Source organism: Polypterus senegalus, chromosome 6 (assembly GCF_016835505.1).
Source record: "Polypterus senegalus isolate Bchr_013 chromosome 6, ASM1683550v1, whole genome shotgun sequence".
Lineage (NCBI taxonomy): Eukaryota > Metazoa > Chordata > Cladistia > Polypteriformes > Polypteridae > Polypterus > Polypterus senegalus.
Window position 1 is genome coordinate 130,383,433 of NC_053159.1, and position 27,639 is coordinate 130,411,071.

Consider the following 27,639-nt stretch of genomic DNA (forward strand, 5'->3'; position numbering starts at 1 on the left):
AGAGAATGTGCATATCACTCGGGATTTTGTTTGGAAATAATACATTTTAAAACCACTTTGGCTAATCACAGTGCAGAACATGTTTCTTCAAAAAACTTAGAATGCACGTTAAAAGACACAGAGAGGAAAAATTGATGGCCATTTTTAAATGGTGAAAATCAAAAAAAAAATGTGCTTGCTGTGGTGTCATGAACTAGGAATACTGTATCTTGTTTCAGGGTCTACTTTTTTTTGTAGCTATAGTTACACAGTGCCATTAAATTACAGATGCCTTCAGACCAGGCAACTTGGGACAGAACACCATTATTTTCACTGAAACTCTGAGAGCAAGGTAAAATGTTCTGAACAGTATGTGAGAAATGGTACAGTCATGGAGAATGAACATTATGCTTTACATAAAAATATTTTAAGTAAATCAGTCACATGTTTGGGATCTTGTGAGCATACATATCGAAACTTGACCTGTGGATTATGTGATATGAGTAATTAGAATTTGTTATATCATTTGAAGATAATTCTGTTAGGAGTTTTGCTTTCTCGATTCTCTGCCAAAAGTTAAACATGAGATTTTATATCTATATTTTTGTCCTCACTACAAACAACATGGGTTAAGTAATAAATAAAAAATATATTGGGAAGAGTATTTCTTTTAATATGTTTTACCTGGAAAATTCAAAATGCTTACTTTTTTTGTTTTGTTTTATTAGGCTTAGGATTTCTGTAAGATTGTATGGTGGCTCAGTGGTTAATATCACTGTATCTTTGTGGGCTTTCCTTCAGTTTCTCCAGTTTTCCTCTCATATCCCTAAAAGGCGTATGCGTTAGGCTGATCTGGAAATCTAAATTTGCCCACTGTTATAGGTACATGAGGAAGCCTGGAATGAACTGAAGCTTCTCCAGTGTTGCTGCCTGCATTGTGCATTGCTGGGATGGGCTTTAACCCATTGGATTATGGGGGTTTGATTAAGTTTTTATTTATGTACTGTATCTATCTATTCACGCCTTAAAGATTTTCAGGGACACTTTAGATACAAGTATTTTCTGTCCACAATGTCATTTTTTTAAAGCAGCAATGACCACAAAAAGAAATAATGTAAGATTTTTTTTTAGGGTACACTTTAACCAAAAGTATTGTAATATTCTTCCAGTTACTAATATGCAAACAGGATGGTCTTTTAGCAGACATCAGTAACCAACTTTGTGTGAATCATAATGAGTGTACTATAAGCCTAATTTAAAAGTCACTGCTAATGCTTGAGTCGCACTTGTTTAAAACTGGGAAGTCATAGGTTCCATAGAATTAGATGTTTAAAATAAATGGTTTGGCCTGGTTGTGGGTAATGGGATTAAGGAAAATCCCATTTCAATAATTTAAACAATTCCAGGGGTTATTCTACACTGTTTATTCAATGACTTCATAGCATGGCACATGCAGAAAAAAAAAGTGCTATTATTTTTGCTGTTCAGTTTACATCAGCACTGTTAGATGACAGTGACCACTCCTGCCATTGTGTCTATGCCATACCATGAATTCAACTAAAATATATATTGCCATCCTTCTATATAAAAGCGGTCGGGATTGTCCTTCCGTCCCGTGAGTGCTACGCAGGCGCGGAGTTTCACACACGCCTGTCCATTTTGCAATGTATGGTGGGATTTGTAGTTTCATTTTTCCAGGTAAAAGATAATTTTCTACTCCAGACTGTGCGATATCTTCTTCTTCTTTCTTACTATATAAAAGCGGTTGGGATTGTCCTTCCGTTGTGTGAGTGGAAAGCGTAGCGGTATTCCGCTTATCGCAGACTTACTACTTGCAGCTTGCGGTACGAAGCAACATGATGTGAGCAGAATTCTGGTGCTCCCATCGTTCTGTTGCTTTTGTGTGTGATGCGCTGGAAAAATAGACAAAATTATGTCTCTGGAAATAATTAATGTTGATGGAGTACAAATGCCTCACCGCGTAGTAAATATCAGGGGGTTCAAAGGCGACCTCAATATAGAAAAAAAGTTTAAATTTCATCACAAAAATACCAGAAACTACGAGTATTAAAGTAATACCGCTCAAATGCAATATAGCCAAATGAATGAGTTTGTATAAAATATCAAATTGATCTACATATTGAATTGCCTTAAGAAGTGGTCAACTTAAAAGTCGGTCGCCTTAAAAGGCGGGTCAGCCTAGTATTAATTAAAGAGCATGATTTGTCATTAACAATAAATCCACCACTCATTTTTGTAGAAACTGTCCTGAGTTTTCTTATCTTGTTGAAGGGCACAGGTCAGGTCAGGTCGAGGAGCATGCACTGGTAGAGTGCGTTGCTGCACCCGCCACACGGCAAAACAGCTCAGGATCCTGGTTGGCAGTCCCCCCCAGGCAGACACGTGGTCCAGTCCCACCCTCCGGAAATTACCCTGTATTTGCCACAGCCAGGTGTTACGCGGGCGTCCCCTGGTCCAGCCACTTGGGTCCTCGCAAATGATGATCCTGGAAGTTGGATCACCCTCAGGGAATCGAGCCACATGGCTGTAGTGCCGTAGCTGACAATGCAGGTAATGTGACTAATTCGGGACTCCATGAACAACCGATCATTCGACACAAATGGTTCTTTATTCTGCTGCTCATTTTTCTACTCTAATTATTCTTGATCGTTTAGCCATCTGTGCTGCAAGTTTTCATTTTGATCATCATGTTGTTGCCTTGTTATCTTGTTTATTTTCATAGTTATAAAGGAAGAAGGAAGCATTTTTAAGCTGTTCCTTCTTTACCAATTAATTTAATGTGTACCTCAGTTTGAATAAATCTAAAATGTTACCCATAGTGTTGAGGATGATTGCGGTAAATATTTTTGTTTTGGTCAATTTCAGTGTAATTTGCATTTCCTGCTTTTTTATTCTGGTTAATGTCCGTCATTCTGTTTCAATGTTGTCTCCTGGGCCTTTTTTGGATCCAAGCAATTTCCAGGATGGTTTTTACTAGAAGAAATTTTACTGTTAAAATACCTTTAAGCAGAGTGCCTTAATCTTATACACATTGTGTCATTTTGTAGATTTACTCAAATTGATTTGATAAGAATGATACATGTGTTTGAAATGTCACTATTTTGATTAGGTCAGGCTATTACAAACATTAACCTTGCACTATGTACAATTCATCCTATTTTGAAGGAATTGTGATTTTTTTTTTTTTTTCCCCTCCATCTTCAACTGTTTTGTAAACCTCGGTCATTTCTGATTCACATTCACACATACTATACTGTTAAATTCTATGTGCTATTTAAATTTAGTATCTATTATGTATATTTTTGGTGTGTAACTTACTTGATTTAAAATTGTTAATCCCAAGGATCTGTATTCCTAAAGACTGTCATAGTATAAAATCCCAAATCAATAATATCCAATACCAGGAAATTGTGCAGAGTCCAAAAACCTTCTGGTTTCAGTTTAGGCTTTTATTAAATATAATAAAAATCCTTGTTCTGTCTTCAGATGGAGCCAGTGTTCCTGGGCACAAGGATATTTTATACTTAACATAGATAAGATTCCTTGAAACACCTGCTATGCTAATGGACAACAGCTGATGGCATTTTCCACCCTTGTGCAATTACCTTTCAGTCATGCCCACTTCTCATTAGTAATAATTTCTGTCCATCCATGCCCCCTATTCATTATGCTAATATTTAGCACTGTCTTTGTCTGGTCTGTTTTTCAATAACACCTCCTTATTCCTGATCCTTTGCCCAGTCTTTGGCTTTCAGGGTGTCATTTTACATTGATGAAGTAGTTACATGTAAGACGCATTCCAGTGTTTAAACCATATTGGTGAGATTACAATATCCTTTGAAAATAATAAAGTCTTATATGGTACAGAATCGCATAGTAAGACAAGTGCCTAATTAAAATAAGTGTGTAATCATATTATGCATTCTAATTTCTGTGCATACTATATTCTAATTATCCAGTGTGATTGTATATAAAAATATCCAGTAAATGCTCAGTTGATATAGTTCCATAAGACATGCTTTATAGAGTCAAAGTTGCTTTTCTAAAGTTTATTGGCAGTCTTTTGTATTTGTTTTTTGGGAAAGTGCTACATTTTTCTTAAATATTATTTTTAACCATAGTCAATTATGCATGAATTTGCTTCTCCTGTGCTCATTTTGCAGGACGTGTACCAGTCAAAACCATTAGTAAGAAACAAAGAAAGGAGCAGAAACGATTGGATCGCCGCCACAAAGCGAGACAGCTTCGTTGTAATAAGAAAGATGCGGTGAGGCTGTTGGATTGCATTTGTAAGGGCTGACCTGAGGACCCTTAAAAATTCATATGGTTCATCACCTACTGCTTGTTTTCAGGTCCTTACAGAGAAGCGGCATTTGGGTGGCAAAGATGGCCCTCCACACTTGGTTGCTGTCATCGCTTTACATGCTACGGTAAAGGTTCAGAGTGTCATGCGGCTGTTGCAGAGTGATGAGACTGGCATACTGCATGAAAATATAGGGGATTTGCCTGGATTTGGCTTCACCCTTCCTCGCTTTAAACAGAGATTGATTTTCACCAGTCCTAACACAGGTATGGCATTACTTTATAGAACATTAACTTTTCCTAAACAGTGCTGGTTGTGGGTTGTTAAAATGTAACAATCAGATCTATTGTTAATAGAGGAATTTAAAAATAATACTATATATATTTATAGATTATGATGACTGGCTTCTAAGTCAATTTCGATTTCCAGCAGCTATCCCCTTGGAGTTGTGTGCTGAACTGGCACCATCTTTATCAAGGCAGACTCTGAGGAATTGTGCTCTACCTACTCCTTTGCATGTTCTGTCTACTTTTGAGCTTTTAGCCACAGGAGCTTTTCAATGTGAAATACACAATCGGTCAGCAAGTTCATGATCATCTCTGAGTCATGCCATGCCAGTTTTATGGGATGGTATTATCTGCCTGTCATCCAGATAATCTGAGATTTCCTTACACAGTGGTTGAATTGGCAAACATAAAATTAAAATTTGCAGCGATGTCTGGTTTTCCCAAATGTAAATCGGACTGGTTAACTGCATGAAGATTGCTAATGCAATGGCACTGGACAAGTTATATCAACCAGGGATGAATCGCCAAAAGAATGAGGCGGCAAAAGGCAAGTGTTCCTTTTAAGCATAATGAGTCATCTCAAAGAGCGATGTAAAGAGCAGTCTATCTGTTGTGGCACCAATGCTACATTATAAAGATGCCTTCAAAGGATGAATTTGCTTGTGTAAATAGAAAGCATTTCCACTCTGTTACTGTGCTGCTCTATGTAGTAATCTTTTTAAGTAAATAATTGCCTCACTCTCACCTTGGGATGAAGTGGCGTGGTAGTATGAAGAGAACGGTTCCTGGGCATGATACTGGAGTGGGTGGTTCTGCACTAAGTGCACAGGTGTAGGAATGTCCATGAACTTAATTGGCGCCGGGAGCTGCTAATCAGTACAGTTGGGCCATATCCTCCACGTTATAAAACGTGAAGTATGGGTGCAAAGAGGAGGGAAAAAAAAAAGATAGAGAGGAAAACGAACAAAGGAGCCGGTGTGGGATTGAGCAAGCTGAAAGGAGCAGGCTGGAGGGAGAGAAGACAGGCAGCTGGGAAGGAGAGCCCTTTGAGTGGCGAGAGGTTGACGCCCGTGAGCTGAAGGAGTGATCACTATGGCTGAGCAACTCCGAGAGCCAGAGTGAGGTACATAAAAGGAGCGACTCACTGTATAAGACCAGGAAGGCAGTGGGGATTGAGGAGACTTGGGAGGAAAGTCCCAGCGTGAGCGCCCTGGCCTTTGCGGACCCAAGTCTTGGTCTGGCAAGGGAACCTGTCTGTAGCCAAGGTACAGCAGGCAACCGGATCAGTGGATGGTCAGCTGCGTCTACTGTTAGGACGACTCCTCTGCTGCAAGGCATACATGGGATAAGCAGGGGAGCTGCCAGTGTTAAAAGAAGGCAGCACTGGGTTTTAAAAAACTAATTTTAATGGAGTTATTTGTTTTTTAACCTCCACTTCACCTTTTTTTTAATTGGATTATTTTTTTTTGATGGAGCACTGCACTTATGAATACTTTGATTTTGGGTTGTTTTTAATAAAAGCACTGAACATTTTTGCACCTTCCCCTTGCTTCATGTGGTGTCCTCATTGGTACAGCTCATTCTGTTCTTGACTATCGACGGTGTTGGGTTCAAGATCCTGCCAAATGAGAAGTGGGATCATGGAGCTGGACCCACACCGTCACACTCTGTAGTCCACAGAAACTGTGTTGTATTGTGCAAGCATGTAGCATGCTGCATAATGTAGCACACAATTGTGGCTTGTCCGTAACTTAAAGATGCAGTATGATGAACCTAACTCTGATTCGCCAAATGATCAGCAAAATTTGACAGAGTTACAATTTCATTTAAATGTAATTAGAAGAAAGTAAAAAAAAAAAAATAAGATGCAGCATTTATTTTTTAACCAGTTAAATTAATTTGTATTCAACATCACATAGTACAGCCCTTATATTCCTTAGTTTATTGGCCACATGTCTCACAGCATTCACTATTGCATTTTGTGAGTCCAGAACAGTGTCTGTCCTCACACAGCCAGATGGTCGCCGGCAGTTTCCGAGGCAGAGGTGTGTGCGCAGCCAGTGCCCAAAGATGTGCTGCGCACAGCAGGGCCACCATCACCTGTAGTTGCATCCTCGGTGTAAGGGTCAGCTTTTAGGATGTTGTCGACAGAATAAACAGACAGTGGAGTGGACTGCAACCTGTCTTTTCACATTGACTTTGATATCTGACCACTTCCTTTTGTACAGTATATCAGGCAGTGTGCAACTTTCTAAACTTGAATATTCAAGTGCTTCTGCAATGCTGTATTAGATAGTTAGAGAGATAGATACTTTATTATCACTACTGATTTTTTAAAAGATTAGTGAGCGTCTTTCTTCTGGGTTTTTTGTTTATTTTCTTTTTATGTTTTAAGTGTCACCTTTTTACTGACTTCTATTTTTAATTAAGCAAGCATGAAGAAAGCAGATTTTTGGCAATTCTGTTTGAAGGTAATTTATTATTATTTTTTCTTATTTATTTAGCTGACCTCCATGCAATTTTGGATATAGCGAAAGTGGCAGACACATTGCTCTTTGTCCTAGACTCCACTGAGGGGTGGGATAGCTATGGTGATTACACCCTTTCCTGTCTGTTTGCCCAGGGACTGCCCAGCCATGGTAAGAAAAGTGTACATATTTCTTTGTTTTATTTCTTTGTTTCTTTTTTCTTTTTCCAAGACCAAAATGCAATGACAAAAACACAATCTAATCAAAACTAAACAACCCTAGCAAGTGCAATAATTTTTCCTGAAGGCAATCCATGAAACAGCACTTGGTAATGTGTCAAATGTCAAATGTGGTATACTGTTCTGAAGTACTAAAGAAGCACGTCTAAAGTGCATTACCACATACAAAGCAAACATATCTGTAAGGGTCATAATGTAGCAAATTCCCATGTTGACAGCACTTGCAAGGAAAAAATGTAATGGTCTTCGGTCAGAGGAAATTTCTTACCTTGAGCCATTGTACTACATTTCACTGAACTACTGTCACTGGCCATATTGAAAAACATTTTGTTGATAAGATTGAAAACCCAGCTAGTCGCAGCTAATAATCTCTCACTCAGGCTTTCTGTCTGTATTAATGGAGAGGTGCAACATACCATTACATAGATGACAAATTAAACAGTGGTACTCCCCTAGCTATAGCCAAAAACCTTTCACTTACAATTGACATTTAGACTGTGGTAACAACTAGGACTTAGGACACAATAATTTACTGCTACACATGAAAACTATCACATGAAATCTGTGGTGTTACAAGCCCAAATATTATAGCAACATGTACAGCTGGCAGCCTTCACAAAACCCAACTGCTGCTATATAGACTTGGGGACTTGCAGGAAAACCATGTTCACCATTACATAAGTATTTTTGTGTTGCTAATTCTCACACTTACAAAGAAATAATCCATGTACTGTACACTTCCAGTCTCTGTCAGTAGTAGATTTGACATATATCTTGAACCATAGTGATAAGCCACTCAAGCATGTCTGGAACATAAGTGCAATCAGAATTTTTTCTTGGCTTCTGGCTTGAATTCTAGTAAATACTTTGTGCATATGTGGGAGCTGAAGAATATGGAAGCCCTGACATTTAACACACGGCATATATGACTGACTCTTAAGCATATTTATATGTTTGCACTTGGACAGTTTGTAGTCTGACAGTTTGTGACATATTTTCACTTTAATTTCTAACAAGTACTAAAATACATAAATACTGTACAGGTGCTGTACCAGGATGTTATGCAGAAAGTGACAATGCACTTTAGTGTACCTGTAGATGTTTGTAATAACATGAAGATATTGAGCTTTCCTCAGATGTTCTTTAGTGACGATTCCTTCAAAAACTATAAGGTTGATACCCCTCTCAGTAGCATGTCCTACAATATAAATGGGAGTGTTAATCAGCTTTCAGAGTTCTATGGACAGCTCCTTGGTTTTGCTGACATTAATGATAAGATTATTGTCCTGGCACCACTGAGACAACAGGTAAAAACTGTATCTGTAAGCCTCTCATCATTCTTGATGATCAGGTTTATGATGGTTGTGTCATCAGCAAATTTAACAATGCCTTTAGGGCAGTGTTTGGCGATGCAGTCAAGGTGAATAAGGAGTACAAAGGGGGCTCATTTGGGTGCCAGTGTTGAGGGTCAAAATGGAGCGTGTGATACTTCCAGTCCACAAAAATTGAAGTCTTATCAGTTAGGAAGTTTAAAATTCAGTTATAGAGGGTGGCACTCAATCTCAGAGGAGTTTGGTGATTGGCTCTGCTGGCATTATGGTGTTAAATGCTGAAATATAATCTATAAATGGGACTCTGGCATCTCTACTTTTATTATCCAAATGCTCCAGTATGACATGAAGTGCCAAGGTTTGGCATCTTTATGCAAATTTGGGTTGATCATAACTGCCTGTAATCTATTTAATGTGTCCATTCACCAGCCTTTCAGAAGTACTTAAGGGCTTGAAATGTGGCTTGGGTTTATGGCAACAACTGTAGTAATTGTTGCCAAATTCCAATTTTGAATGTGTGAATTTTCCACACATTTATTTGGTAAGCAATCTTGTTCTGCTTGTTGCAAGAATATTCAGTGTCTTTTTTAACTCACTATTTTATAGTTGTGCTTTATTTGTTGCTTAGAATTTTTTTTCATCATTTACATTTTGTTAAGCTTGCATGCACCTACAGACTTTGACCTTGGACTGTTAGTCAAAGGCGTGGGTTGTGTGTGATGCCCAGTGTTTAACATTAGAATCCTTGAAGCCTATGAAAATATTTGTAATGCCGGGACACCTTAAATTCCCTTTCATCTCCTCATCATTGCCTTTGTTTTGCTAACATGTCAATCAGCACTGGCAGCAGGCAGCCTCTTCACCTGTCCCCCAATGAGGCAGCTGAAGTCAGACACAAAAGTCTCACAGCTGAAGTCTATGTATCTGGGCGTTAGGTATATGTTTTTTATTATATAATATTAATAATATTGGCAGCTCACTACTTAAAACGCTAAATGCAGGGAGAATGTGGGCTCAAATCACCGACCTCCTAATTATAAAGCAGCAGTTCTTACCTCTGCACCAGGCAAGCAGACCACTCCCCTTCTTATCGATTGATATTTGGGGTTCAATTTTTACACATTGATAGCAACATGTAAATTGCACAATTTCTTTTATGTTCTTGAGTAAAACTGCATTTTTTGATATTTGGAATTCAGTCTTCACATATTATACACTTCATGTCAATATTTTATAACATGAAAAAAATTGTTTTAGTTATGTGTTCAACATTTCCTACCTCGCACTTCCTGTTATCCTACATTTACACAGATTGTTGTAGACACAGAGCGCACATGAAATGTATGTATTCCAAATAATGATATATTATTTACCCTATATAATTCCAGACACATACAATCATATGAAAAATTTGGGGACCCCTCTCAGTCTGCATAATAATTTACTTTCAACAAAAAAGATAAGAGTGGTATGTCTCATTTCCTAGGAACATCTGAGTACTGGGGTGTTTTCCAAACAAAAATTTTTAGTGAAGCAGTATTTAGTTGGATGAAATGAAGTCAAATGTGAAAAACTGGCTGTGCAAAAATGTGGGTCCCCTTAATATTTTGCTGATTGGAATGCATGTAACTGCTCAAAACTGATTACTCGCAACACCAAATTGGTTGGATTAGCTCGTTGAGCCTTGAACTTTACAGACAGGTGTGTCCAATCATGAGAAAAGGTATTTAAAGTGGTCAATTGCAAGTTGTGCTTCAATTTTGACTCTGCATGGTATCTTCAAAGCAACTCTCAAACGATCTGAAAACAAAGATTGTTCAGTATCATGGTTTAGGGGAAGGCTACAAAAAGCTATCTCAGAGGTTTCAACTGTAAGGAATGTAATCAGGAAATGGAAGGCCACAGGCACAGTTGCTGTTAAACCCAGGTCTGGCAGGCCAAGAAAAATACAGGAGCAGCATATTCGTAGGATTGAGAATTGTTACAGACAATCCACAGATCACATCCAAAGACCTGCAAGAACATCTTGCTGCAGATGGTGTATCTGTACATTGTTCTACAATTCAGCGCAATTTGCACAAAGAACATCTATATGGCAGGGTGATGAGAAAGAAGCCCTTTCTGCACTCACACCACAAACAGAGTTGCTTGTTGTATGCAAATGCTCATTTAGACAAGCCAGATTCATTTTGGAACAAAGTGCTTTGGACTGATGAGACAAAAATGTAGTTATTTGGTCATAACAAAAGTGCTTCCCATGGCGGAAGAAGAACACCGCATTCCAAGAAAAACACCTGCTACCAACTGTCAAATTTGGTTGTGCTTCCATCATGCTTGTGGGGCTGTGTGGCTAGTTCAGGGGCTGGGGCCCTTGTTAAAGTTGAGAGTCGGATGAATTAAACCCAGTATCGACAAATTCTTCAGGATAATGTTCAAGCATCAGTCACAAAGTTGAAGTTACGCAGGGGTTAGGGTTAGGGATATTCTAACAAGACAATGACCCAAAACAGTTTAAAATCTACAAAGGCATTCATGCAGAGGGAGAAGTACAATGTTCTGGAATGACCGTCACAGTCCCCTGAGTTGAATATCATCGAAAATCAATGGGATGATTTGAAGCAGGCTGTCCATACTCGGCAGCCCTCAAATTTAACTAAACTGGAGAGATTTTGTATGGAAGAATGGTCAAAAATACCTCCATCCAGAATCCAGACACTCATCAAAGGCTATAGGAGGCATCTAGAGGCTGTTATATGTTATGTTATGTTTGCAAAAGTAGGCTCAACTAACTCTCTGTTGGGGTGCCCAAATTTATGCACCTGTCTAATTTTGTTGTGATGCATATTGCATATTTTCTATTAATCCAATAAACTTAATGTCACTGCTGAAATACTACTGTTTCCATAAGGCATGTCATGTATTAAAAGGAAGTTGCTACTTTGAAAGCTCAGCCAATGATAAACAAAAATCCAAGGAATTAAGAGGGGTTCCCCAACTTTTTCGTATGACTGTAACTCCCAGATACACTAACTTCATCAGAGAGAATTTTGTCTTGACTTCACCGGTTTCAGTCGGGGATAGTTGAGCAGCCTGTCATTGCTGAGTGACACATTTTGTAAAACAAAGGCGCTGATGTGGAGGTGCGAGGAAATTTAAGGTGATCTGGCATCATGAATATTTTTGTAGGCTACAGGGATTCTATTGTTAAACTGTGCCTGAGAGCTTAACTAAAGTTTGTTAAATTGATGGCTAAAACAGGTTGAAGTGCTTTCTTGTGTTCATATTAATACACATACAGGAAATGAGTATGCAATGTTTAATTTAATTAATATTCAGCTTTGCTTTGTTTTACAGTGGAACCTCGAGATACGAGTTTAAAAAACTTCCCCATTGAAAATAATGGAAATCCAGTTAATCCGTTCCGCACCCCCAAAAATATCAACATAAAAAATCAATTTTCTTAACAAATAACACTGATAAATAATATATACAGTACATGTGGAACCTCGGTTTGCAAGTAACTTGGTTTACGAGTGTTTTGCAAGACAAGCTAAATTTTTAAATTAATTTTGACTTGATAAAACGAGCGATGTCTTGCAATACAAGTAGTATGGATACACTTTGTCTGCTGAGCGTCATGTGAGCATAACTGAGCTGATGGTTCTTCTCTCTCCTGCGCATCTCTCTCTCCTTATCTCTCTCGCTTGCGCGCCTCTCTCTCTCTTTATCTCTCTTGCTTGCGCACGCGTCTCTCTCTCTCTCTCTCTCTCTCTCTCTCTCTCTCCTCTTGAGGGCAATCGTCTCCTATTCTCCATCTGCATGTCTGCGATATTTTTGGATATGCTTATACAGCAAACTGCTACAGTGAAACAATGAAATCACAAGCGCACAAACGCGTTGATCCTCACGCTACGGGAGAACAAGGAACACTGAGTGAGCTGACGGGCTGGCAGCGCCAGCTTGGGTGAATCCCAGAGTCTAGGCGGATTGGGAAGCGCGTCGCGCATAACCACAGCCTGGCTCGTGGCTCATTACGCGAGCCAGCGCTCGTATTTAGATCCGAATTTTTTGCTCATACTTTCCTCTTATCTTGAATTTCTCGTATACAGAGGTGATCGTATCTAGAGGTTCCACTGTATTTGAGAAACTGACACCTGCAAATTCATAGCTATGTTGTGACTAAATTTTAATTTACATAAACTGCATTTATTTAAAATGTCTGTTGTGGACTCGCTGCCTTTAAACCTGAATCAGAAAAGTAAAATTAGTGACATACAAAATGATAAACACTCATGGATTACTTTCTAGGAAATTGAGTGTGGCATGTATAAGGTTGCTATTTCTCTTACTCCCAAAAGGACATTTCAGAGTAAAAATCACTTTGTAGTGTGATTTACCCAATAATGCCACAGTTCAACCTTTCATTCTCTTTTTGGTCTTTTATAAATATGTTTTGGTTTTGGCAGCAGTTGATGTTAATCTCAAAGCAAATATGTCCAGTAGGCAAACTAATAAAGCCTGTCTTTCTTCTGAAACCTGCTTACTTCAATTTAGAGGAACCTTAGACCAAGAGCCTACCCTGGCAGTACTGAAAATAATGCAGGAAAAGGGCCTGGACAGAGACCAATTAATCAAACCTACATAGATTTGAGAATGTTGGAGGAAAACACAAGGTACAGGGACACACATTCAAACTCCATGCAGACAATTGGGTGCTGGGATTTTAAAGTGGCAGTGCTAATTACTCTGCAGTACTGTGCCAACTAAGATAAGGTCATATCAACTATATTTTAACTAAATACATTATCTGAAATTTCTTAAAATAGCAGCCGTCACACTTAGAACTTTAAGTTGACTGGCAACTGCTTTAAAGCTGTAGAAAATTAATAGCCTGACAGGAACAACTACAGTATGGATTGGAATAAATATTATTTTTCATCATATTTTATTTTACTTTCTCTAGATTAAACTCTGGCTTTTTGGCTAAAATGTGGAAATCTCTAAATTGCAAAATAAAAAAAATATTTAAAATAGTAAACATAAAATGTTTTGAAATTCTTGCTGATATCTTTTGTCTTCTCAAATTTGTATAAATGTCTATTGATAAATGCCTGCAATATTAATATAAAAGCGTTTTTTGAACGTGGGTTCCCCCTTCATTTCCAAGATTGAGTCAGAAATCACCCCATGTATTAAATTTAGGTGGAGCTCCCCCAATTTCAACAATGAATGTCAAGCTATGCACTTAATTGTGATTTTGGTGTCGTCACTCAGCAGTCATTCAGACAGTCCACTTTTGTTTATTTTTGTTCAGGTAATTGTTCATTGGAAGCAGGCAGGACCCAGATATTCTCTCAACAAAATATTTAAGACTTCACTTAAGCTGTTTGGTTGTTGCATATTTTCAAAACACATTGCAAAATTCCATCTGGACTGAATACCTTATGTACATTAACCCATGAAGGATGAATTGTGGTGCTGTAGGCAGTTGAATGGTGGGCTGCTTGAGTGGGCATAGAGAAGGCTTAAATTCAATTAAACAAATTATCCGTAACCATCTCCAAACCATAGACAAGTTTTTTTTAATAATGGGTGCCGTATTCTTGGTTTCCATTTTATCCCCAATGATATGTAACCACTATAATTGCTTTTTCTGAACCGATGTGACCAATGAGCCATGGTATTCTACCTTGAAAATAAATTGTTAGAAGCACTGCTCTGCAGCAGGTCCCGGAATTAGGGTAAAAACAGATAGTAAAATAAGATATGAGTTTCCTCTGCTAGCAAGATGTGGTTCTTGCGGGGGAAAAAAATACATTTTTAGTGTGTTACATGTAATTTTTCAATACAAAAATTAAGACCATTGCAAATCCATATAGATCTATAAATAAAAATGCACACCTTGATAAATACTACAGTGAAACCATATGTCAACAAGCAGACCTTACCTCATAAATAGGAAAGTATTATAACATATTCTACAGGGAGTTAGAAACATTTTAATTAAATTAATATTTTTGACAATGTTAGAACCTTAGGGGAAAAAAGGGGTCTGCAAGTTGCACTCCGTTATTTTAAACTGGTAATTTAAAGTTGTAGTGAATTTCTGTGACTCCCTAATAGAGGGTAAAATGTTCTTAACACTAGAATTACCAAAGCCTATGAAAAAACTCGTAAATCCGGCCCACCTTAAATCCCTTTGCACTTCTCAGTCAATGTCTTTTGTCTTGTAAATATGCCGATCAAGACAAGCAGCAAGCAGCCTACTATTCCATCATTAGCCATAGCCTTCATTATCTGGGAGTGAAGTACAGTAGTTTTAGAATGGAAATAATACAGTAGATCGTTATTTGGAATACATGCATTTCATTTGTGTTCCGTTTCTACAATAATCTGCATAAACACATCATTAAAACAGAAATGTTTTTCATATTTTAGTACTAAATGACAAAATGTAAACATAAACTATATAATGTGGAAAGATCAAATAAACACTTTCACAAAAGGATCAAGGATGATGCAACAGCTTCCGTGGCTCAGTGTTACGAGTTGCTGACTTATCAAGAATCCCCCGGTTTGATCCTGACTGCCTCGTATATTTACCGTTTTGAGTAGTGAGCTGCCCTTATTGTTAATATTATACAATAAACACATACATTTGATTTGCGTCTGTAACAGCCGGTGTACATTTATAGTATTTGTAAAAGAGATCTTTTTTTTTTTTTTTTGTTTTTTCACTTTTATTCTCTCAGTCATGATCACGATGCATACTACTGCACCCCCATGGGATTTGACACTGTTACTTTTTATCTCAAATTGGGAATAACTGTAGATGTGAGTGGTGTTTTGAGACAATGGAACTGGAAATTCTATGATCTGGAAGGATAAAAGCTGACCTACAAATGCTGGCGAATCTGCCTTATTTGTGTCTCATTGTCACTTGATTTTTTTAATTCAATTTTATTGAGTGTTCCTGCTTATGCTGAATTAGTGTGTGCCTTATGGTCCATGATGCCAAAGCCGCACTGACAAAAAAATAGAGACATAGTTATATATGATATTTGGAATAATTCATTTTATGACCTGTATAATACATTTCGGAAAACATTGTGGCATGGATGCAACATTATTCATATTAATTCACTTACCTCCTTGCGTTTGTAATCAGTGACCCCGTTTTTTTTTTCCCCGATCTTGCCCAGTCTGCACAAGCCTCCAGGACACGCAGAGGAAAGAATGTTCCTCTGCAAGGTGAGCCATGAACACTCTTCTTTTCTCGGTGGACCCTGTACATACCTTGCACAGTACATGTGCGTTGATCGCCACCAGGTCAAGCTTGTTATAGCACAAGCAACCGGCCACCTGCGTGCTCCTGCTAGTACTGAATAAGCTCACGCCTTCTGGTGTATGCTGTCAGTGCAGCACGGAGGGGAAAAAAAAAGAAAGAGAAAAATATATGTGACGTTTTGAAGAAATCATTGCATGACCTGAATAGTACCAATCAGAAAACATCATCGCACTAATGCAATTTTATATTTGGGAGGAAAAATACACTCACCTTGGCAGGGAAAACATGCAAACTTCTCACAGACAGTGGCATGGCTTGGTATTCTTGGAATCAAGAAATGACAGTGGTAACTACCATACCACTGTGCTGTTTAATACAAAAATGGCAATTTCATTTAAAACAAAAATGTAACATCATATATGTAGTTAAAAAAATGTATTTGTTTTGTTAAGAGAATTAAATTAACATTGTCATTTTGGCTGCAATTTTACATCCATCCATCCTCTTCCGCTTATCCGAGATCGGGTCACAGGGACAGCAGCTTGAGCAGAGATACCCAGACTTCCCTTCCCCCGGCCACTACTTCTAGCTCTTCTGGGGGAATCCCGAGGCATTCCCAGGCCAGCTGAGAGACATAGTCCCTCCAGCGTGTCCTGGATCTTCCCCGGGGCCGCCTCCTGGTTAGACGTGCCTGGAACACCTCACCAGGGAGGCATCCTGATCAGATTCCCGAGCCACCTCATCTGACTCCTCTCGATGCGGAGGAGCAGCGGCTCTACTCTGAGCCCCTCCTGGATGACTGAGCTTCTCACCCTATCTTTAAGGGAAAGCCCAGACACCCTGCGGAAGAAACTCATTTCGGCCGCTTGTATTCGCAATCTCGTTCTTTCGGTCACTACCCATAGCTCATGACCATAGGTGAGGGTAGGACCATAGATCGACTGGTAAATTGAGAGCTATGCCTTACGGCTCAGCTCCTTTTTCACAACGACACACCGATACAGAGCCTGCATCAATGCGGATGCCGCACTGATCCGCCTGTCGATCTCACGCTCCATTCTTCCGAGGACCATAGTCTCGGATTTGGAGGTGCTGATTCCCATCCTAGCCGCTTCACACTCCGCTGCGAACTGATCCAGAGAGAGTTGAAGATAGGGAATCCATTCCCGGATGGGCTTATCCATTCCCGGGAATCCCGGGCTCTCGGGGATGACACAGTGCACGGGCATCTTACATGTGAATGGTTTTAGAACGACCAACACTTATTTTTAATAAAACTACTGCAATATGTTGACACAAATAAAAGACTAACCATATCTACAAGCAGTTCATGCTGTCATATAAGTACATGTATCTTTAGTTGCGGTAATAAGAGCGTAGCAAGCACAATGTCCTCGCAGGTGGTGCAGTGTTAGTGCTGCTGCTTTGCAGTAAGGAGACTGTGGAAAATTGTGGGTTCGCTTCCCGGTTCCTCCCTGTGTGGATATCTCTTTGAGTACTGAGAAAAGCGCTATATAAATGTAATAAATTATTAACGTGTCCAGCGTGCGGTCATCCAGGCAAGAGTGCACCTTCATGCAGAAGTACGCCAGCCGTTGAGGAAGCACGCTCTGTCTCCACTGAAGTAGGTGGCACAATCATCAGATACTGATACACTTGTTCTAAACAACGGCCGCGCTTGCCGTTGCTCTGAAACACCGCCATTTCAGCTTTTACTGATGCATCCAGTTTCTTGTCATCATTCTGTGATGACAAGTTTCTTGGCACAGATAATGCGGATGCAACAGACTGACGCATTGCAATTTCAAGTTGCTGTTCAAAGCTGTTGTCTGATGAAGTGCAAGCTGCAGCAATGGCGCCACCTTAATTATTTTCAACTATAACTCTGTTATTTCTTGATCGATTTTTACACTTTTACATACTGTATATGCAAGCTTGGCCGTTCCCGTTTTCCCAGGAATTACAGCAGTTTCATTCCCGGGAATGAAAAATGTCCGGGAATGGATTCCCTAGTTGAAGATCACAGCCTGATGAAGCAAACAAGACATCATCTGCAAAAAGCAGTGACCCAATCCCAAGTCCACCAAACCGGACCCCCTCAACGCTCTGGCTGCACCTAGAAATTCTGTTCAAAAAGTTATGAACAGAATCGGTGACAAAGGGCAGCCCTGGCGGAGTCCAACTCTCACTGGAAATGGGTTTGACTTACTGCCATCAATGAGGACCAAGCTCTGACACCCCCCCCACAGGATTCCCTGAAGGACACAGTCGAACGCCTTTTCCAAGTCCACAAAACACATGTAGACTGGTTGGGCAAACTCCCATGCACCCTCCAAGACCCTGCTAAGGATATAGAGCCGGTCCACTGTTCTACGACCAGGACAAAAACCACGCTGTTCCTTCTGAATCCGAGGTTCGACTATCTGATGGATCCTTCTATCCAGGACTCCCGAATAGACTTTTCCAGGGAGGCTGAGGAGTGTGATCCCTCTGTAGTTGGAACACACCCTCTGGTCCCCCTTCTTAAATAGGGGGCCAGCACCCTGGTCTGCAAATCCAGAGGCACTGTCCCTGATGTCCATGCGATGTTGCAGAGGTGTGTCAATCAAGACAGTCCTACCACATCCAGAGCCTTGAAGAACTCCGGGCGTAACTCATCCACCCCCGGGGCTCTGCCACCAAGGAGTTGTTTGACCACCTCAGTGACCTCAGTCCCAGAGGTCATCTCTCAATGGCCTCCCCAAACTCCTCCCACGCCCGAGTTTTTGCCTCAGCAACCAGCGAAGCCGCATTCCGCTTGGCCTGCCAGTACCTATCAGCTGCCTCCAGAGTCCCACAGGACAAAAGGGTTCTGTAGGACTGCTTCTTCAGCTTGAGAGCATCCCTCACTGCCAGTGTCCACCAATGGGTTTGGGGATTGCCGCCACGACAGGCACCGACCATAGAGGCACGGAACATGGCCTGTTCAGACTCAATGTCCCCCACTTCCCTTGGGATGTGGTCGAAGTTCAGCCAGAGGTGGGAGTTAAAGCTACTTCTGACGGGGGACTCTGCCAGACGTTACCAGCAGACCCTTACAACACGTTGGAGCCTACCAGGTCTGACCGGCATCCTCCCCCACCATCAAAGCCTACTTGCCACCAGGTGGTGATCGGTTGACAGCTCCGCCCCTCTCTTCGCCCGAGTGCCATTTTAATATTGAAATATAAACGATGCTTTTATTATGCAGACAATTCACGTGTGATGAATGTAATGATAACATGTATCTTACTCTTTGATTTTCTTTATAGAAAAAAACTATTGCATCAGTGCAATGTGTTTGTGTAGAATTCATAAACTAAAAACTCATTTAGTAGAATTTTTTTTTTGTACCTTAAAAATAGGGTTGCAGAAATAAAATGTACATTTCTGCAAACAATATGAGTTTATTCTTTTATTACGTTACCCATTAACTCAGTAATTTAGTAATTATTTAAAAATGTAGTGCATTCTGTCGGGTTAAAAGAGGGTCTTTAGTAATTTATTCATTGCCATGGAAAATTATTTTCCTGTTATTACAGGCACTTTGAACATCTTTCCCTAGTGATAACATTTTGGTGTCACATTATACTGCTTCCTCTACTGCAGTTATTGCACTTGATCCCTGTGAGAACACTCCATGTCAATGAACGCTTTTCTCGTACTCTAGGAATAACTACTGATCAGCCTTGGTTTGGTTACATTTGCACATATAAAGCAATGGAATGACTTCTCAGGAAATATTTGTGCTGGATTTAAAGTACATGATGGGCTAATACAAGACTTTGGAGGGCCCAGGTACATTAGCTCCATATAGTCTTGATAACTTTTATTTGTGGGCTGATACAATTGTCTAAACTTTTTTTTTTTTTATAGCACTTGTCACTGTAGGTTTCTCTGACGTGCCAGTGAAGAAGCGGACTGAGGCACGACGCTTACTGAACCGACTGGTGGAAGTGCGGTTTCCCGATTCACGACTCTTCAGTCTTGACTCAGCCCAGGACTCCATTCTTCTGCTGCGCCACTTGGTTTCACAGAAGCAGAGAAAACTTTTCTTCAGATCTCGTCGTCCATATTTATTGGCCCAGCATGCCACTTTTCAACCTGGACCTGGGGCACTTGGCACTCTTCAAGTTTCTGGATATGTCCGTGGGCAGCCACTCAGTGTCAATCGTCTCCTACATATTGTGGGTCATGGAGACTTCCAAATGAGTCAAATAGATGCTTCTCGTGACCCCTTGATTTTGAAGCATGTGGAAAACAGAATCACAAAAGGGGGAGATGTGGAAATGCAGGTAGAGTATCTGTCATTTTCTCTTTGTTTTGTACTTTTTCTGTTGGGTAGAAAATCCTTTAAAAAGTTCCTTTGAAACATTTCAGGGACAAAATAAATAGAGTGCGCTTGGCTCCTTAGTTTTTCTTCTGAAGAATTTTCTAGTTTAAAGTCATTATTACAAAGAAATTTGTGTAGCTTATTACATGCTGGGTAGCTACTTTTTTAAAAAAAGAAAAAAAAATTAAATAGGTGCTCCAGATTTTCCAGTTAATCCTTAGTATCTGCAAAAAACTTGACAGTGAAATACCAGGTTATTTTTTTGGTTGGCAAATGGTTGGAATAGTGCAGTCAGATTAACATAAAACCCAGTTAACAGACCTCCTGTTATGAATTAGTCTTAATTCATGTACATTATTAATTCCATGACTAATTATGTTCCAGATATCTAGCTTCTACTTTAAGATGTGCCTAGCTCCTTTAGCCTGTGTTATGCTAGCTCTTCAATTGTCATTCTTAGCTGGTTTCAATTTGCAAAATTTAGTCAATTTTAAATTTAGCTTTTGTCTGAATATTTCTCTTGGAATGTGATGTGATTATTCTAAAGCTTTTTTTTTCTTAGTTCATTCTGTGTTAGATTTGTAGAAGTATTTAGGAATTTCTTATGTCGATAACTTTAGGTGAATTTGAGGACAGATGTTTTGATGTTGTTCTTCAAAATATTGTGCCTCTTAATTTTTGGTACCTGCAGAGATTGCCACTTCTCTAGTTCCATGAACAGAACAGCAACTACACTAGAATGTTTGGTAGTTGAAAATATTGCTATCTTGATATGGTAGGATTGTGCTAGGTTTTCATTGAATTTGACATTATTTTGATATGGCCAAATAGGTAAAAGGATCATCTAGATGCTTAAGAAGCTTAAATGAGCATTGATGTGTTTTTTTTTTTTTTTTTTTAAGGAAAGGTTTCTTCATGGTCATCTTTATATAAATGCTAATTATTTAACTTTTGTATTGTATAGTGTTTTCATTTGTTCTCTGTTGCCTATGCCATCATTTATTTCTGTCTTCCTGATGTTACTTGATAATTGTGTTATATAATGGGGTGGTACTTAACAATAGCCCTTCAAAGTGATTGTCCTCAGGCATTTGATAGGATATGTCATAGGCACTGGTTCTGGCACCACTGGTGTGGTGAATGAGCACTTTCCTGCTGGTGATAGTGCTACTCACAGATGTTTACATCTGCTCTGCTGGCTCGCTCACTCACTCACCACATTTAAAACTGGACTATTTTGTTTTGTCTAAACTGTCTCTTTCTTAGATATTAAGACATACAGTATTTCTGTAAATTCATCAAGCAACAGACTCGTAACGATTTGTGTTAATAGTTTTGTAGAGTGTGTATTGTTTGTTGAACAAGCATTTTATGGTAACTGTCTTCATTCGTTTTGTATTATAACTGTTAAAACTAACTTTTTTTGCATGTTATAAAGAGATTTCATGTGAAGGAATTGGGAGTCCCAGAGAAGTACAGTGATTGGGATGGCTTTCTTTTAAGACCTTTTCCTCCACCCTTGTTAGATGGAAATATGTAGTAGGTCACCCTTTTTAAGTAGCATTTGATGTAACCTGGATATCAGAAAAAAACAGTTGACTAATATTAGTTAACATAATACTCTATTTGTGCATTTGTTGTATTTATTCTTACTGCTTCTGGCTAAGTCAGTACTCCTTGCGTGTACATGTGTTCGAGCTAATTGTTATTGACTTGAGTATTCGCATGTGTCAGTTCGTTCAAACAATATAATGAATGTGTAGATATGAAAACATCATTCTGGAAATGTAACTGGTGGGTAAAAATTCATTATGGATCAAATGAAAGTTGTCACAGTCTTGGAATACATTGAATTCTCATGGAAAATTGTGGTGAAACAGCTATATAATATAAGCCGTTTTTGTCTGTCTGGCAGTAACACTCTATTGGGGATTTGTCATGGAGGTAGACTTGCAATGAAGTGTAGAACATAGCCTGGCTTCTTTTAAAATGTCAGAAACTTCTAAAAACAAAAATGACATTGGTGTAATGTTTTACCTTATGCATACATTCTCAAAATACAGATCAATGCTTAAGAACATTATTGTCTTGAAAATATATTCAGTAAATTTTAAGTCCTTATTTTTTTACTGATTTCACATTGACATCATTTTAACAGGTGTGCTATTTTTTTTAACTTATTAAAAATGGTTCACTTAAGAATACAATTTCCTATTATCAATTAATGTATGCCATATTTGTGAAAAAATAACTGACTTTAAAAGAATAATTTTGATATTTTTCAAGTTGAAATTATTTCTCCACAATCATGGTATTCATTAGTTTACCAAGTGATATTGTGTTCTAAAGTGAAGCATACTGTATACATTTTAAAAAATTAACAGCCTGCTCTTTTGTTTTATGATGGAGCTTATGGATACTGGGGTCTCACTATAAAAAAATAAAAGCCTTAAAACATATGAAATACCTACACTTTTTCAAGCCAAAAATGTTTTTGTTTTGATTTATGTCTTGCAATTTACACACACATTGCAAAACATCATAATTATGTTGTTTTAATAAGGTAAAAAAGAAAACCATTGTAGTGAGGTTCAGCCATTTTAAAAGGAGACTGCATGTGCACCTCATTTTGTAAAGTTTGCTTTCATCTGTGGCACTCTTTCAGTTCAAGGGTGTGGATTAATTTCAGAAAGTCATTATCAAGTGCTGTTATTGACATTGAATGTTGATGCCCAGGTGTGAATTGCTTTCTCTGTTCTGCAGACAACTAAACAATTACTGAAAATAGTTGCATGATTTTGCAGTAAATACTGCCTGCTGCCTCTGGTTTGATAATGCACTTGTGTGCTTTAGTTATAGAGTGCTCACATGTTTTATGCATTCTATTGACAAAAAACAAACGGACATTATAGGCATCCATCTATCTTCCTAACTAACCTGACTATCCTTGACTATGCTTATTGTAAAATTTTGTTAACTAGATCTTGCCGTACGTTAAAAAGGTTTTGATCAGATCTGTAAGTGAAAATTTGATTATTTTCCAATTTTAAACAGTATAGAATATCTGTTAACCACCGACTTATAAAAGGTGGGTAGGGGTTCTTCTAACTGAGCAAGATAAATCTATGTGCTAGTAGTGTTGTTTAAGCAATTACAATCAATTTGGCCTTCTCCACTTTAAGTCCATCTTGGGAGAACACCAACACAACTCTTAATGGGTTAGCAGTGATTGTGACACCAAGACTATCTGATAGGCATTGAAAGTTTTTTGCCCAAAACAATGTTAATTTGGTGCACGTCCAAAACATGTGGTCCATTGATGCTGAAGGTAGATTGTGTTGTTTGCAGGTTGGGTCTTGCTCTGAGTACATTTTGGATAACTTTAACCAAGATAAATGTGATTGATTGAAAGATTTTAAGTTGAATGTTTTGCATATACGGAGCTAGAGTCTATTCTATGCATTGATGCCTTCTACTCCTTTTCTGAAATATTAAATGAAAGATCATTCCCCACTGCATGGTCTCCAAAACAATGAGCGTGCAGGGCATTCTGATTTAATTTTCAAGATCAGAGGAGTATGATCTGAGATAACAATGTCATTCTTGCAAGATTTGATAGTGGGAAATAAATTATTATTTATAAATAAACATTTCTTGAGTAACTGTGATGTACTGCTGAGAAGCAGGAATGGCGGCTTTAACATTGATTTCATATTATTGCCAGGTTTATGGCTAAGGAGCTTATTGTTATGTTGGCACTTAAAAGTTGTGGGAAGAATAAGCTAACCAAGAAGTAGCTTGGTCTCATTGTCTCCAAACCTTCCCCGTCCTCTGACATGCTAAGAGACAGGGCATGTCCAAAACAAAACAAACCCCCAACAGTGGTGTGGACAGGGTTAAGAATTTAGATCGCATGAAAGTACAGTTAAGATACAATAACCATAGGGTATGATGTTAAATAGTCTCCTTGGGGAAAACGAGGTGGGGAAGGAGGAATTATAAGTCTAGTGACATTTTTAGTTACTGGTTACTTAATGGTTACTAAAATAGAAGTATATTTAATGGAATAAATTTCAATATAGTAACTGAAAAAGTGGCCAAAAAGGGCAGAGAATGTGTCATTATGGCAAATTTTACATTACAGATAGACCAGTTGCAAGCAGAATTTTATTTGTATTATGTGGATACGATATGCCTCATGTTCATATTTCCGATGATGTTGGGATCAGTTTTTTTGGCTCTTTTTCTGCTTCTTTGGGAGATCTAACAAGATTTAGAATTGGCAAACAAAACTCACTTTCATTTTAGCTGGAAATAGGCTGTATCTGATTTCAGCTTTACATGAGCACTGATGTAGAATTTCCTTTTTTTTTCAAATATGGTTATTTTCAATATAATCTCCTCTTTCTCTCTGAGAATCGATGTTAAATTTTCTTTAACCTGTAGTTAGTTGAATCAGAAAATCAGACCACAGTTTTGTGGCATTTGATCCACATATGTGATAAGCTGCTGAGATATCAGTGTCTGATTTGAAATTCGCTCCAGTAATCTCTCTATTATAAAAAAAAAAATCTTGGGAGGGAGACTAGGGAGAAGAGACATGATCGTCTTGGAAGACAAATTGACATCCAGCGAGAGACACTTTAACATCACGCAAGACAGCATGTAAAACAAGTTCACGGGCATCTAACCAAGCAGTTGTTGGAATGCTTTTAGCAGATAGACATCAGATAGACATCATGTAGTCCTAGCTCATAAAACAATGACAAGTAGAACACACAGCTCGCCAGCAGATGATCTGACTGCTGCTGCTTTGTGTGCGTTCAGCGCCCCCACCCCCCCCATCTGTTGTGTATATCCTCCATTGCATCATTTACTTACCCCAAGTGTGGTCATCACTACCTTTCAGCTCATGCAGCTAATTTCTATCTTCTTTGTGCTCTGAAAGCAGAGTTACATATCCTGTTGGAGTTAACGTTGTTAACTCACAGGGGTTGTTGGTAGTAGTTGACAGTGGGAATAAAGAGGCCATGCTTGCAGTTTTGCTCCATCATTCACTGTTGGCCAGAGCAGATGCTGCAGCAGATGTCCATGCTGATCCATTCCTTCTCCTGTCTCTTCCACCTCTGTCTGTTACAGGCTGTTACATGAACTTGAGATTGGCTTAGACTTTGATATAACATTAGCTACCTTCTCCTGAAATACAATGCTTTGTTTTATTTATTCAGTTTTTTTTTTATTGTGTGACAAAGTGCCATCTGCTATCCTGAGTTTGAATCACATTTCCAATCATAGCCTGTATGGAACTTTTACATCTCTGCATGTACTGTATGTGTTGATTTTCCTCTGGTAATTCTGTCTTTCCTTCAAAAATATGTGTGTATTTTATTGGTGATTTCTAAAATGTCCCTGTTTGGGTATATGAATAAAGGGGAGACCCTGCAGTGAGATGGTGCCCTGTCAAGAATTTGTTTTATTGGTTACAGTTTGTTTTGCTGGGATTGATTTTGACACAGACAAAGAGGATTTGAAAAAAATATGATTGATTTTTTTGAAGTTGTCTAACAAGAAAATTTCTCAAACTAGGAAATTCACACTAATTATTTGATTTTTTTAAAATTATTTTTTAAGTTGTTCCAGTATGGCTTAATTTAAAGCTTTGTGACTGTAGGTTTTGTGTTTTACCTATCACATTGACAAGAATATATATTTTTTTTTTTCCCTCATCTTTCTTACTTTCATCTTAGGACAATGACACATTGGATACAATGGATGAGCATGTAAGAGTACTGATGAAAGCAGATCCTACCCGACAGGAAAGTCTGCAGTCTGAAGCAGAAGTGGACCCAATGGAAGGAGAGCAGACTTGGCCAACTGAAAGTGAACTGAAGGAAGCAGAGGGTACGTTGTTACATTATAATGTAATTAGTATGTGACGAAATAATGACAAAGTGGATTGCTATGTTGGAGATCTGTACTGTATTTAATAATATATTGTTAAGACTAAATACAGTAGTGGAGAACATTTCTTTCAGTTTTACCGAAGGGTAAAAGTAGAGTGCTAATTCTGAGTTTGTGTTTTTTTTTTTATTGAATTTATTAAAGTCAAATAACACTCCACACACACCTCAAGTTTTACAAAAAGAAACAACAAAAAAAAAAGGTTCAAAGCAAATCAACCCCCACCTCTGAGAGAGAGAGAGAGAGAGAGAGAGAGAGAGAGAGAGAAAAAGCTTAGGCCAGCAGTGTAAAACTTTGTCACTGGGCCAGGGATCATTTAAAATGGAGTGTGGCAAAATGGAAGACTGTTCTGTGGTCAGACGAGTCACGATTTGAAGTTCTTTTTGGAAATCTGGGACGCCATGTCATCCGGACCAAAGAGGACAAGGACAACCCAAGTTGTTATCAACGCTCAGTTCAGAAGCCTGCATCTCTGAATATTGGGTTGCAGGCGTGTGTGTGGCATGGGCAGCTTGCATGTCTGGAAAGGCACCATCAATGCAGAAAAATATATTCTGGTTCTAGAACAACATATGCTCCCATCTAGACGTCATCTCTTTCAGGGAAGACCCTGCATTTTTCAACAAGATAATGCCAGACCACATTCTGCATCAATCACAACATCATGGCTGCGTAGGAGAAGGATCCGGGTACTGAAATGGCCAGTCTGCAGTCCAGATGTTTCACCTATAGAGAACATTTGGCGCATCATAAAGAGGAAGGTGTGACAAAGAAGGCCCAAGACGATTGAACAGTTAGAGGCCTGTATTAGACAAGAATGGGAGAGCATTCCTATTTCTAAACTTGAGAAACTGGTCTCCTCGGTCCCCAGACGTCTGTTGAGTTTTGTAAGAAGGGGAGATGCCACACAGTGGTGAAAATGGCCTTGTCCCAACTTTTTTGGGATTTGTTGACACCATGAAATTCTGAATCAACATATTTTTCCCTTAAAATGATACATTTTCTCAGTTTAAACTTTTGTTCCGTGATTTATGTTCTATTCTGAATAAAATATTAGAAGTTGGCACCTCCACATCATTGCATTCAGTTTTTATTCACGATTTGTATAGTGTTGTATTGCAGCCACATACAAGCCAGTATTACTGTAAGAGAAAATATTATGGACGTATCTACTAACCGCATGCCACCCAATAAAAACGACACGTCAAGTAGGACAAAAGACACAGACAATCAAATCCTATATAAGCAACATCTCCTGGAAGAACGGTCAGCTCAACAAGTAAACATCAACAAAAGAAAGGCTGAAAGACAATGAAAAATACGAGCAAATAGGTTGATTGAAGAAAAAGAAAATGAGCGTCAGCAAACCTTAGAAAAAGTTGCCATTTACTTGCCAGAACCAGTATTCAGC

At 38.7% G+C, this 27,639-nt stretch overlaps 1 protein-coding gene across 1 annotated transcript in view; it reads left to right on the plus strand.

Annotated features, from left to right (window-relative positions):
• tsr1 (TSR1 ribosome maturation factor) overlaps positions 1-27,639 on the plus strand; it is a 62,067-nt gene that overhangs the window by 2,187 nt on the left and 32,241 nt on the right. Inside the window, exons 2-6 of the mRNA XM_039757200.1 lie at positions 4,164-4,267; positions 4,353-4,569; positions 7,095-7,229; positions 19,811-20,229; positions 26,015-26,168. Coding sequence (XP_039613134.1) covers positions 4,164-4,267; positions 4,353-4,569; positions 7,095-7,229; positions 19,811-20,229; positions 26,015-26,168 — 1,029 coding nt within the window. The remainder of the gene's footprint in view (positions 1-4,163; positions 4,268-4,352; positions 4,570-7,094; positions 7,230-19,810; positions 20,230-26,014; positions 26,169-27,639) is intronic.